The sequence below is a fragment of the Salmo salar genome, chromosome ssa05 (assembly GCF_905237065.1).
Source record: "Salmo salar chromosome ssa05, Ssal_v3.1, whole genome shotgun sequence".
In the NCBI taxonomy this organism is placed as follows: Eukaryota; Metazoa; Chordata; class Actinopteri; order Salmoniformes; family Salmonidae; genus Salmo; species Salmo salar.
This window is the reverse complement of record NC_059446.1, coordinates 60,755,647-60,770,150: the sequence shown is the minus strand read 5'-3', so window position 1 is coordinate 60,770,150 and position 14,504 is coordinate 60,755,647. Positions and strand designations below refer to the sequence as shown.

At 39.4% G+C, this 14,504-nt stretch overlaps 1 protein-coding gene across 3 annotated transcripts; it reads right to left on the bottom strand.

Moving 5' to 3' along the window:
- Positions 1–7,476: 7,476 nt before the first annotated feature.
- Positions 7,477–11,067, bottom strand: LOC106605357 (uncharacterized). 3 transcript variants are annotated; one of them, XM_014200878.2, is made up of 5 exons: positions 10,733–11,067; positions 9,967–10,115; positions 9,095–9,867; positions 8,523–8,839; positions 7,477–8,291 (listed from the first exon to the last, which is right to left on the bottom strand). In XM_014200878.2, exons 3-5 carry the CDS (start codon positions 9,178–9,180, stop codon positions 8,182–8,184), a joined length of 513 nt encoding a protein of 170 aa, XP_014056353.1. In that variant the 5' UTR covers positions 9,181–9,867; positions 9,967–10,115; positions 10,733–11,067; the 3' UTR covers positions 7,477–8,181. The 3 variants fall into 3 exon arrangements, with proteins under 3 accessions (XP_014056353.1, XP_045574423.1, XP_014056354.1); XM_045718467.1 differs by having other exon boundaries at positions 10,817–11,067; XM_014200879.2 differs by having other exon boundaries at positions 9,095–10,115; positions 10,817–11,067.
- Positions 11,068–14,504: the final 3,437 nt, after the last annotated feature.

Here is a 14,504-nt window from a genome sequence, read left to right as displayed (position 1 = left end):
AGCTAGTGGGTACCAATCGTAGAGACAGATAGAGGACACTATAATAACTCACAGGTGTTAGTCGTCCAACGAAAATATTTGTAAATATATTAGAAATATTGATGAGAAATGTACATTTTGTCAATCTGGGAAATAATCACTTGAGCATTTGTTTTTCCAAGGTGTGTATAAGACATGTTCTGGGTGGATCTTCTGATTTGGGAGGGACATCCATCTGCAAGCTTGTGCTGTTATTTTTGTTTTTGATAGTGCAAGATTCTCAACTAACGACAAGTATGTGATGAATTGATTATAATTCTTACTAATTCTTCTTAAATTGATTAAATTCCCCCCCAATCTACACACAATACCCCATAATGGCAAAGCAGAAACAGGCTTTTAGAAATGTTTGCAAATGTAGAATTTTTTTTTTTTTTAATGAAATATACATTTACATTATTCAGACCCTTTACTCAGTACTTTGTTGAAGCACCTTTGGAAGTGATTACAATCTTGAGTCTTCTTGGGTATGATGCTACAATCTTGGCACACCTGTTTTTGGGGAGTTTCTCCCATTCTTCTCTGCAGATCCTCTCAAGCTCTGTCAGCTAATTTCAGGTCTCTCCAGAGATGTTCGATTGGGTTCAAGTCCGGGCTCGGTCTGGGCCACTCAAGGATATTCAGAGACTTGTCCTGAAGCCACTCCTGTGATGTCTTAGCTGTGTGTTTAGGGTAGTTGTTCTGTTGGAGATGAACGGATGGTGGCAGACATTTTTTTTGGTACCCTTCCCCAGACCTGTGACTCGACACAATCCTGTCTCGGAGCTATTATCCTCAGCATAAATGAAATATCTTATAGAATTCTATACAGCAATGTTGTTTGTGATTTACTGATTTTTTTACTATGTCAATGTTTTGACTGAATAGCTGAATAGGGCCATAAATTCACTCCGTTGTTTTTGTGTGACAGTGCTCTCTTTCCAGGGGCTGAAATTAAATTTAAATTCCATCAAGTCAGGAGATAAATTGAAATGTATGAATGAAAAGTGTCATTCCCTTTCAATGAGAAAGTTTTCCATTTTGGAACTAGAATTTAAATTTGCTTTCACCGGGTGTCATGGAGGACAGGTATGTTTGTCAGGAGGGGTGGAGGGGGTATTACTGAAATAGACCCCTGTAGTTAGTGGAAAAGTTTGTTGGTCAACGTGACTTCTGCAGGAGCTCTCCTCCCGGTGTAGTGATGACCTCATACTAGGGAAAATAACACAGCAGTGAAGAGTAGATATTGGATATTGAGACAGAAATCAGATTTACACAGATTAATTGAGCGCAGACACAGCAAATTCGCATAGACAAGTGAATCAAGCCCAGACAGGCAGACATGACAGACCGATAGACAGAGACCACAGACAGACAAGAAAAGAAAGACAGACTAAAAATAAAGACCTTGTGGAATTCAATGAGGTTGGCCAGTGACAAAGCTGTTCTGGTCAGCTTTCTCCAGAGACATCCACCAGGAAGTGTTTGAAGCCACAGGTGGTGCAGTAGCTCAGGGTGTAACCCATAGAGATTGATAGAGGACTCAACATAGATATTTATTTTGTTTTTATACTTAACCAGGCAAGTCAGTTAAGAACAAATTCTTATTTACAATGACAGCCTACCACAGGGAAACCTGGATGACACTGGGACAATTATGTGGTGCCCTATGGGACTCCCAATCACAGCCAGATGTGAAACAGCCTGGATTTGAACCAGGGACTGTAGTGATACCTCTTGCACCGAGATGCAGTGCCTTAGACCACTGCACCACTCAGGAGCCCTCACTTATAACTATTTTTTCGCATGGACATTGCCATTGAGGGCGTCCACCATTTTAAAGTAGTCAACTGGCAGGGGGTTCCTTCGGGTTGGGAGCAATCAGCCAATGACTTCCAATTTAAATTGGGTGCTATGGTTTGTAAATGGCTTTAAACTATATAACCACTATATAGTGGCCACAATAAATGAATGACACACAAGATTTGGTTTCAGGACTAAATCAGCAATATTAGCTTTACACTTTATTTAAACACAAAATAAGAAGAAAATTGATTACTTTAAAATTGAGATCGTGTCAATGGCGCTGCCCATGCTGTTGCATACGTTATAAGAGCAGGTATGCAAAGATGAGTCTTCTATCTATCTCTATGGTGTAACCCCAGATCTGCTCCCTGGTTCGAACCAGGAAGCATCTCTCTGAAGCATTCATCAGCAAAGACTCAGACTCCTGGCAAGAGATAATGCCTACAGAGAGAAAGAGAGCCAGCTATGACCTTATATCTGTAGTTATAGGGCCAGATTACAGTAATTTCCATGTGTATCTTCTTGGGAGTGTACTGTCAAGGGTGGGTATCAGTGCCTTTCAAAGTGGTCCTATATAGGCTAATTAAGAACTAGTAGGCCTACACTACACATATGCAAAAACGTACACAGACATACATGCACAAATATATGTTTGTCTGATGTCTAGTGATGGCAGAAGAGTAGGGCTCATGTGAATATTGTTGAGAACCAAGAGGTGTGTTCAGGAGATAGCAATGTTACAGAATGTTCTGAGAAAAAAAGTATAAAAAAAGAATATTCAGATTCAAATATTTTGTGTGGAGATACATGATTATCTTTCAGGTAGAATAGGGAATCATATTAGCTCTATCCATTACCGTTCTACCTGAAACATTCAAAACATTTCACCTCACTGAATAGACCCATGACTCCTTACCCAGTGGGCAAAACTGGTTCAAATTATGTCATAATGACGTCGAACCAAGAGAGAGGAAGGAAGGAGGAAGCTGGGAGATGTTGGTTCATAGGTGAATGGCAATATTGTGCTACATTTTTGTGATGTAGGAAATGCAGAAGGAAAACCATGTGGATTCATCGTACACCAATCATAGGAGTTAATCCATTTGTTATGATTAAGACATCATTCATTTTGTTTGTTTAGAATTGTCATGTCTACACCTGCTCTCTCCACCGGTCCTGGCAACCCATCTATATGCACATCTGTCAACCTTCATTACGCACAGCTGCGCCTCATCATTAGGCACACCTGGACATTATCACCTCCTTGATTATTTCCTATTTATCTAGTACTCCATTGTTACCACCCACCAGGCAATGTTGTTTATTTTTCCATGTTATACGCATCTCTTGTTTTGTACTGTGCGATGGTCTTAGTCAATAAACTCACTAACTGCACTTGCTTTCTGACTCCCTGCATCTATGTTACAAGCATTTAATCAGCCCAGATGTATCCTGGCAAACAAGCTTTCAAAATAATTTTTGGAATGTCATGAAAACACTTGTGCTCAGATTTAAGTTGTTTATACTGCTTGGTTATTATTTATTACTATAAGTGTAACATTTTATGTTATATAATATTAATCCAAACTTTTCCAAACCCACTTTTTTCTGAAATAAATTTTAAAATTCAAGCGTTGGCTCAACTGAATAAAAACGTCCTTCAAATAAGCAATTAAGTTCAACTAAATTATTTTTATGTATTTAATTATTCCTTTTTACCCATGTCTTATGTAATGTATCTTGGCCCTCTTTTATACATTCCTTACCGGTGTTGTATCTTGTCTTATCTTGTGGACACTATTATGCCTCTTTGGGGGTTTAATTTAACATGTTTATAACTTGAACGAGTATTGTAATAAGATCAAAATGAATAAAAACAAAAGTCATGTGACCTGTGACCTACCGATGAGGTGAATCCACCTGCTTGTCATGCTAATGTCGTGCGAATGACTGACAAAACATCACTTAAATTAAATGCACTAATCTTCTAAGCTTGTGAAATAGTCCACGTGACTCTGTGATAATGCGACACTTATAGCTCAGACACACTGGTAGGATTGTCAAACGTTTGCCTGCCCACAGTTCTTAGCACCTCTGAACAGTGTCAGCAGTCAATATCTTCTGTGTTCACACAGCAAAGACCTTGAATTCATCAGCCACCTTGTTAAAATACTCCAAACCAGAAGGTGGCAGTAGCATTGTATGGCAATGCATGTCTGTGTGTTTTGCTTATGGTTTAGATTGAGCTAATGTTGCTATTTTGTAGAAAGCCTTGTTTATACTAGCCAGATGGCCACAGATAGATAACTACCTAGCAAGATGATGAAGAAATAATTGAATTCAATCTCCATAATCCCATACTGCCAGTCCATAGCCGAATGTTTAGCTAGCTAGCTAGCTAGCTAACGTTAGCATATTCGCTAGCTATCACAACATAAATGACACCACTAACTTGGCATCTAACACAGGCAGCTGTTTCATGGAAACTAGCTAAATAATAGTGATGTAATTATAATGTCAATACTAGCCATAGTGGTTTGCTAGCTTGGAGGAAGTATTTAGTTCAGATTCAGTTTCAGAGTGTTTAATAGTCACATGCACATGGTTGCAGGTGTGATTGTAGGGTACAGTGATAATCTTAGGCTTCGATCTCTAAGTGGACTAAAATAATGAAAATTGTAATAAAAAACAGCAATAGAAATAACACTATATACATAACAACTGTGGCAGTGGTGAATGAATAAATGTCCTTTGGGGTGGAGGCAGAGTAAAGACTGTTGAGGGGGTGGGGGGGAATGTCCATAGTGGGAGTGTTGTGTGCATTGTGTCTGTGTCAACTTCCACAAGAAATATAATCCATAAAATATTTACAATCTTCATTATTTTATAGTCCTAGTTATATTCAATAAAGTTTTTTCATGATTATTGTATTTATTATTATTATTTGATTTAAGATTCTGTGTGTCCCTGATATCACTTCCCACCCTGTTAGTTTGTTGTTCTCCATTTAAGAAAACAACCCCTTCCTAAAATGACACCACATTCAGGAAGTGTCATAATTTATTTGGTGTGAAAACAATGGTGCAAAGCTAAATAAATACAAACCCTCAGTTTTATCTATTTGACCATGTTTCATGTTGTTTGTATGTCCCACTCATTCATTTCCACCCTGCTTGGCTAAAGTATAGATAAAATTAACAACATTTAAAAATGTTAAAATATGTTTGATAGAGAAATTAAAACGATGTTTTAGTGTTCACCATTATGCTAGCTCAATCTTGCCCATTCACAGAGCTACGGCTAATTTAGGCTCCAAATTTCCTGAGCTTGACCAATATGTTTTTCTGAGAGTCAAACATTACCTTTTTTTGATAGAATACTAAAAAATTTAAAAGTAATTAGGCAAAAAGCAGTGGTGGTAAAAGTACTCAATTGTCATACTAGAGTAAAAGCAAAGATACCTTAATAGAAAATGACTCACGTAAAAGTGAAATTCACCCAGTAAAATACTACTTGAGTAAATGTCTAAAAGTATTTGGTTTTAAATATACTTAAGTATCAAACGCAAATGTAATTGCTAAAATATAATTAAGTATCAAAAGTAAAAAATCATTTAAAATTCTTTACATTCAGCAAAACATACAGCACCATTTATTTTTTTGTTTACATTTACGGATCGCTATGGGGCACGCTCCAACACTCAGACATCATTTACTGCATGTGTTGAGTGAGTCCACCTATTCAGGGGCAGTAGGGTTGACCAGGAATGTTCTCTTGATAAGTGTGTGAATTAGACCATTTTCGTGTCCTGTAAAGGATTTAAAATATAACGAGTACTTTTGGATGTCAGGGAAAATGTATGGCGTAGAAAGTACATTATTGTCTTTAGGAATGTAGTGAAGTAAAAGTTGTCAAAAATATAAATAGTAAAGTACACATAGCCCCAAAAACTACTTAAGCAGTATTTTCAAATATTTTTACTTAAATACTTTACACAACTGGCAAAAAGCTACCATCCCATAGCCTACATTGCATATGAAGTGTGACTGGCTCATCCATTGATGTAGAAAATGCCCTATTTTTTTACTTTTTGTGTTGGCTCCCCCACGTCTGGGTTCGTGCTCTCTGATTGGCTCAAAGTCAAGTTGTTGGCGCCTATTCTACAAGTAGAATTGGTAGGTTTGTCGCTACGGGGGCGATTCGCAGCCGATACCGCTTTTGTTGTAGCAAGAGCCTAAACACTGCGATAAGAACCGAGTGATACCTAGTGATATTATAGGTGTGTTTAATGGTTTAAGTATTAAGGGTACTTCCAAAACATAAAGAATACACTACTAGGCTTTACAACACCTCAAATGGCCCCCATTTCTGGCACACACAATGCAACATGTGATCGATAATAGCTGTCAATAAAATGTGATTGATAGGGTCTCTAATCAATAGGGTTCAAATCCAGGTCGCATTACAACTCTTGTGAGGTGATAACTATCTTCAATTGATGTCATCTGGCTACTGGAAATGCATCAAAAAGGTTTACAAGTTCATATGATTTTGGAATCTTGTTCAACTTTAATCTAATGAATTCTACATACAAGTGAGGTGAGTAAATATAAAGTATACATATGCACATGTATCTGTGCATTTACCAAATCAATTTCTGCCATTTTTCTGTTCCAATAAATAACTAAATAGCCACATAAAACAAGTTTGCCCTCTTTTTATGTCACAATTACTATAGTTTGAATTAATAACAATTGTACTACTTGTGTGAGATTCAGTAAAACTTTTTTTAAATTATCTCAATTCCTGAATGTGTTTTATAAATGTTGTTTATGACTGACTTATTTACCATTGTGCCTATGTGACTCACCACCTGGATTCGGTCTTTATGTAGCAAAATTTGAAATTGTGTTTTTTACATGGGTTAAAAGAAGAGCTACAAAATGGTATATCATACACTACATTTGAGGAACAATGGGTAAGTGATTCTGCATTGAAAGTTGATCAACTTGCAAACTCACTTTTGAGAAATTGGCCTTGAATGTCTTTGTCTACACCCATTCAGCGTCGTTCACACCCATCTAGTTTCACTCTCGGAGCACACACTTGACGCTCTGGCGATTATTTGTTTACCTATGGATAACATGAACACAGCCTAACCGGCTCTGCTGGCAACAATTTCATTACATTTTTTTGCAGACGTTTACTGACACCGGCCATATTCAAAGGGTGTTGTACACACGTCACATAATATTAGCTAACGAGCCAGCCAGCTAACGTTAGCTAGTTAAACAACAATGCCACAGTGCTGGGCATTTAAAAATGTATTCTGATTGTGAATTCATTCAGATTCTGGAACACACAGATATTGATCCTCATTTTCAGTCGTAGAAAAACAAATTTTACTCAAGTATGACAATTGAGTAAACATATCTTAATAGAACATTTACTCAAGTAAAAGTCACCAAGTAAAATACTACTTGAGTAAAAGTCTAAACGTATCTGGTTTTAAATGTACTTAAGTACAGTGGAGTAAAAAGTACTCAATCATCATACTTTTGTAAAAGTAAAAATGTTATACATTTAATTCCTTATATTAAGCAGTGGTGGATGTACTTAAGTATCAAAAGTATGAAACGTTAGAGCCGGAAACACAAAAAGCAAAAAAGACAGACCTTTTATTCATTTTGAGCTTTTCTAAAGGTAACAGTTTTACTTATGGATGCCAGAGCTCAGATTTAAAAAAAAGGAAAGTGGATTCTCAAATAGGAAACACTTCAAAATACATCTCTTACAGACAAAATAGAATTATGCCTTAATAATGAAGGAATATAGCCAGTACACATAAGCACTTACAATCACTGACACTTTGCTTTACAAAAAAACATCCTATAATAGAACCCTATACATAAAAATAAAATGTTTAGCTCATCCAAAATACACACAACCTCACTGTAGGAATATGAGGACATCACCACTGATGGAACTGTATTAGAAATCAGTGTGTCAGGTCATGCCTTTAACAAGGACACCTATAACTTGTGAATTTTAAACATAAATTAACAAAACGCATAAGGCATCCGTGTCCGTGGGCTTGCTAGTGTTAAGCTGTCATTACTTGAAGAATTTACGGTTCATCTTCAGTAAAATATTGTTTTCAAAGTTTCTGGAATCCAACCTTGATCTCCTGGGGCTGAAAACAAGTCATGCAATGCCGAACAGCCTTTCACAGGCAGCTGATACAGGTAAGGGTGCGTTTAACCTCAGAGACAGCTTACAGACTGCCGGGAAGGACTTGAGCAACTCCATATGATCAGCTGAACAGGCCAGGTATCCGTCCAGCTGTTTGGAGCTTTCTTATGCTTGAGATGTTTTCATGGCAGAGAAGTCGTCCTCATCTGATGAACTGGTGCCATAACCTAGCTGCAGCAAGGGTTCTTCCAGGTGGTCCTTTATGTAGTCCATTCCTGAAATACAAGGAAGATGACAACGGAAATCATGCTGTTATGAGCCTACATTAATCCATCCCCATCTATATAAACCAGGCAACAGGGCTAAATAGGCTACCCATTGGACTGAACCACAAAGTCAGGAATTTAGTTTAAATGGGTGGTTCTCAAATCTATGAAGAGTCATTGTACACTATACACAGTTGTTTATGAATAATAAAATACTGTTAATTAACCACGTTGTCTTACCCATTCTAATGGTGGCGTCATCCTTTGTCCACGTTGTTTTGAATTTGGGGAGAAGGATTGCAGCTGGTATCAGCTCAGGGTCATGAAACATGTGGCCGAAGCGCTTCTTCTGTCCCAGTTCTAGTGCATTCACCAGAGGCTTACAGTACTTCAGGGACAACTTGAGTCGGTCAAGTTTTGTGATCAGCAGGTTGATAGTTGGAAGAAGCCACCCCATCTGGACATTGGTTTCAGCCTGCAGGATGTTGATGGCCTTTGCGACTGGGCTCATGGTGGCAGTATACTCTGTGAGGAAGGCGAGTTCAGCTGGATTGAACCTATGAAAAAATACACATATAATAATACTGTGTTTCCTAACCCTATACAAACAGGACCACTAACCATTTCACCTGATTTAACGACAGTAATCAATGGCTGGATGAGTAGTTGACTAAATGGATCGATGGTGGTGTATGGCTACAACATGTGAAACAGTTATTAGTCCCCAAGCAAAGGGTCAGGAAACACCAACAGATTTAAACAACATTCAAGATCTTAAATTATGACAAAAATAATACATAATCCTTACTTACATTGGAACCTCGAAGTCTTTGCAGAGTATACTGACGGCCGCCTCTCCTTTGTCTTTGACGATCCTCAGGAGTCTTTCTACAGTCATGAACCAGGAGTTCCACCTTGTAGCATTTAGGCGCAGCAGCTGGAGGTCGCTAGCATCTTCAACCTTTTCGGCTGCAGGTGTGGATCTTCCGCATTTGTTCCAAAGTGCTGGCACTTGCCAAATGTTGAACGGGACACTTTTTTGTAAGCCTCACTGGATGTTGCTTTCAGGGCATGGACTGTAGACACTAAGTTGAGTAGGTGGCAAGCACAGAGCTGGTGCTTCGGCAGCTGGTACTCAAAACCATCATCTTCATTCAGGATCATTGCCACATCAACAAACTCCACTTCTTCCTCTTCACCATCTTCCTGTCCTGGCTGAGCTGCTTCACCACACACTGCCTCGTTGTTTTCATTTTCTCCAAAAACTGGGAAAGCTTTCAAGAAGTTAGAGCCGTTGTCTGTTGTTCTCACAATCTTAACTCAGATTTCAAACTCAAAATAGATGTCATTTAGGGCACCTGCCAACACATCAAAGGTATGAAATCCTCTCAACCGTTTACAGGCCAGGGCTGCAGAGCATGTGTTGAGACTGTCAGGGTCTATCGTGTGGGCTGCAACACCAAAGAAACTCTGGCTTCTTGCAGACCAGCAGTTGGTGGTGGCGATTTGGTCAACTCCTCTCATGCCCTCAGTCACCTTCTTCTTCATTTCCTTGGAGGCTTCAATCCTGAAGCGCAGTGGGGGCCTTGATAAGATATTTGAGTTAGGCTGCAGATAATGGACAAACTCTCTTTATGGTTCGTGTTCTACAACATCGAATGGTTGGAGCCCTTGGACCACATACTTCACCACAGCTTTGTCGATGGATTCTTGTGACACTGTCTTCAGTAATGTGCTCTGCTTGATGGTGGAAGGAGTCTTAGGGGCATGTTCTCTCTTCAGTGTGTTTGCAGTCAGTTCTCTATACTTCTTAAGATTGTATACATGCTTTCTCTGAAATAAGAAAAGGAAAAAAGAGAGACAATTACTTAGCTAGATAACTACCATCACTGAACACTTAAGGTTTAGGAGCCTAATTTTAAAGCTATAAACAGTTAAGTGAGAGTTTGTGACCACCATTTAATATTACAATGAGAAAAAACGATGTTAATTGATTTAGCAAAGTAAGAACAACTTTATCAACTAACACAAGGAATAAAATGGCCAGCTAACTGGGTGTTAGCTAACATTCAAAAGCTAATATTAGTTAGCTAGCTAACTTGATCAGGTGTTTAGAGAAAATGTATTTGGCTAGACTAATGTTAACTGTTAAAAATGTGCCCAGATTCGGAAACTACCAGTTAGCTAGCTTGTTAACAAGTTAGCGCATGTCAGTGTAGTTAGATTGCGTTAGCTAGCAAAGCTTTCGAATCTGGTCACATTTTAGCCAGCTAAAGTAGGTAGCTACTAACTAACTAGTGATCTATTTAGGTATAGGTATAGGATTAGTTAGCATCAACTAACACTGCTTGTTGCATTAGCCAATGTGGATTAGTATGCACACGTTATTCTAGCTAGCTAGCAAGCTAACAGTAGACTTTAAAAAATATATATATAAAAAATTAACTAACAGTAGACTTAGCTCAATGTGTTTTGTAGGTTCGACGGCGAGTTCAACGCTAGTATTTCCTAAAATGTTGGTAAACATAACATACATGTTATCCGGTAGGATGAATCCTTCATTCCGATAAACTAAAACAACATTTATTGCAGATACAGCCAAGGGTGTTCGTTCTCATCAGGAGGTGGTGGTAGAGCGATGTCGGACACGCTTGGACAAAGTGCTGCTGAGAAAACATTTGTTGTAGATACAGTCAAGGGTGTTCGTCCTCACCAGGAGGTAGTGCTAGAGCCATGTCAGACATGATTGTGCGTTGATGGCTGTTTTGCAAGTGACAGGCTCCCGGTGGGTAGGGTTTACACTTTTAGGACCCTTGGATTTGCCAAACTGATGAGGATTGGATCAACTCTGCATGTCGTCGCCTGCTGCCTAGCAAAACAAGTTCACCCATTAGTGTGCCGACTCGCCGATGTTGCTTGCATCTTTTTTTCAACATTATTCGTTTTTTTCTTCCAGTTTCAGATTGATTTGATTTTGTTGCGAGTAACGTGTTTTTTATGTAGGAAAGTAAAGTAAAAGTCGACATAAATAGTAAAGTACAGATACAGCAAAAAACGACTTAAGTACAGTAACAAAGTATTTCAACTTCGTTAGTTTACACAACTGATTTTCATTTGTTTTCAATGAAATATATTTCAAACCATACTTTGCATACTGTACATGCGCTACACACAAAATGATAAAATCAAGATTACATGGTCTCGAAACAAGAAGGCACCATTCACACCTGTTAGCTGTTTTAATCTGTTTTATTGTCTCCTCCATTAAGTCAATGAGCTGTAAACGTATGGACAGTACCTGAAATAAAAAAACATTAATGATGCAATGATTGTGTTGAGGAGAGGGTGGGGTAAGTGTTAATTTTGTATGTGTGTCACATGGTTAAGGTGATTAGGCCAGGGGAGGGGGGAAGTGTGTTGCAAATGACCTCCTTGAGAGATGAAAATGTCTTGTCTTCCAAGGGAACACCACACCCCACTATTCCAACTTTCTCTTTAGAGTTTGGTATAAAAACGGCACTGCTGACCTCCAGTGTCAGAGCTCTATAGCAAGAAACATATCTTAGATCCACAAGTTATTCAGTCACAGAGACTGAGGACTAGACCAAGACTAGAGCAACCGACACAGAGCTAAACAACAGAAATGTCGATGGACTGCAGCATTGGTGAGGATAAAATCAATGGATTTTGGGCTTCTGGATTTAAGCTTTTTACTTTTAAGATCACAGTTGTGCTGTTTTTACCTACATTCTCTAAAAATTTTTTATAGTCTAGTTACAATCAGGTTTGCCTTGTTGCATGCATCTATGTGCAGCCTAGTGGTTAGAGTGTTGGACTTGTAACCAAAAAGTTGCAAGTTCAAATCCCCGAGCTGACACAGAGGTACAAATCTGTTGTTCTGCCCCTGAACAAGGCCGTGTTCCTAGGCCGTGTTCCTAGGCCGTGCTTGAAAAATAAGGATTTGTTCTTAACTGACTTGCCTAGTTAAATAAAGTAAAAAATGTCATTGGAAAGACTTTATTTGGCTAGTCTGTCTGTAGATGCTCTACAATCCAGCTCTACAATCTATCAGTAACATTTCTACTAACCCTAGCGCTAAACTTAACCCTTACCCTTATTCTAAACCTAATCGTAACCTTAGCAAGCAGTTGCTTATCAACAGATAGTTTGTTGACAGTATTCACACTATCCAAGTGTTTGTTTCTGTCTATTCGTAGTATTACATACTTAATATGTGAACTGTCCTCAGTGACTTGTATGTATCAACTGTCTCGACATGTTTTTCAATGTTTGATACTTACCACTGTTTGTCTTATACTTGTGATTCATTCATCCTTTACCTTTTGTCTGTATGTTTGTTTTGTTATCTCTTTGTACTGTTTGAAGTGTGCGTCTATACCAGTAGGAGATTGGGCAGTGAGGAAGAGGATATTTCCCTCCCTGATACACTTCCCTTTGTCCCATTGGCTCCCGCATTGATGTAATCATTGGGATGCCTGAGGTATTTAGAGATGTAGTGGCCGTTTCGTTCTATTATTCAAAATACAATATCTAAATCAATGTGAGTAACATTGGTACTGTTCTGCAGGTCAAGACAATGCCGCACAGACGGGTGCTAGGACCATGGGACGCAAGAAGAGAACTATCTTCGCCAAAGAGCACCTGAAGCTTCTGCGGGTGGATTTTGATGTTGATCCCTACCCAAGCATTGCCGTGAGGGAGCGCCTATCCCAGGCCACTGGCCTAACAGAATCCCGCATTCAGGTAAGTGGTTGCACACGCACACACCTTTCCCATTCAATTACGTTGTAAAAAGCACATTCTCATCTAGCTATCCCAATCTGTTTCAGGTGTGGTTTCAGAACAGGAGAGCCAGAACAATGACGCACAGGGAACACAAACTCTCCCCTCAGCCAGAGTTAGCTCACCATATCCCCAGTCCCTTTCTACCTACACAGTCTGTCTCCAAACTCCTCCATGGGATCAAAGATGTGACCCACCAGGTCGACATAGAGGAAGTCTCTTATTACCAGCCGCTGAGCCACAGCCAGATGCACGAGGAGGACTGCTTCTATGGTCCCTCATCTTGTCCCCCCACCTTCCCGCTCTCTCCAGGGGATGCCGGATACAGCAGTCCCTCATTCAGTGTGGGAGTGAGACAGTACCCAGGAACCTGTCATATCTCTCCAGGTGCTTTGCCAGAAGCTCAATGGTGCAACGTTGCCCAGGAGTTCACGTTCTGCTCCCAGGGGGAGGGCCAGGCCTTCCGCTACTCACCTCCATCTGGACTTCTTCATCCCCAGTACGCCCACGGTGGACTCCAGTCCGTTCGTGCCAGCAGCACCTTCGACCCGTTCTCCAGTTGCCCAGCCACACCGGACTCAGCCAGCTGGGACATAGGACTTGAGAACCCCTATCCCATCGACCGGGGTTTCCCGTACAGGGAAGTCTCCGATGAGTACTCAAGTCCTTCTGGGCTCTTTGATGCAATGCAAGAAGCCCCACTACCTGAACTGTCTTCCCAGTGTGTGGAAGACTTCTTTGAGCAGATGGAGTAGAGTTCAGTGGCAGGACCAGTAAACACCCCTACAATATTCTAAGTTGCCAACACTCCAGGTTTGAATAGGTCTAGCTCTTGTGAGAAGTAGTGGACGGTTTCAATGAAACAAATAATGAACATTTTAATTATGTCGATGGACTTATAATCAATCCCAAAATGAGTTCGGCAACATTAAGGCAGACCTGAATGTATTAGCCATGTACAATAGGACTGTTGCATGAATGAACATAGCTGCTGCGTTATGTAGGGAGGTACATTACTACTATAATATAGGGTTAATCTATTTATTTTTAAAACATGTATTTAACCAGGCGAGTCAGTTAAGAAAAACGCATATTTACTGGCTATAAAGGGTGTATAATATGAGTAGAATAATACATTGACAATTTATTTTACATAACGTATCACTATTTATTCCAAATAAACACCTACTTTGTGAACTGCTATTTTATTCTCTCATAATTGACAATAAAATAGGACTACCAGACCCGCAGTAATTTGAGTCAAGTGTCCGGTAAGTAGCATGTGACTCCCATCTAATTTAGGAGAAGGCTTTTAAATCACTCTTTGTCATTGATAGATATATTTTTGCAGATATTAGACGACAACCAAATGGCGGAACGTGTTAGGAGGCGGAACGTTTAAATTGGTGTGATGTTTCC

Excerpts from the sequence above, each read along its gene's own strand:
- LOC106605357 (XM_014200878.2), bottom strand. The coding sequence starts at position 9,180 with ATGACTGTAGAAAGACTCCTGAGGATCGTCAAAGACAAAGGAGAGGCG. Across the intron at positions 8,840-9,094 it reads AAAGACTTCGAGGTTCCAAT|GTTCAATCCAGCTGAACTCG; the intron begins GTAAGTAAGGAT and ends ATTTTTTCATAG. Across the intron at positions 8,292-8,522 it reads TGACGCCACCATTAGAATGG|GAATGGACTACATAAAGGAC; the intron begins GTAAGACAACGT and ends CTTGTATTTCAG.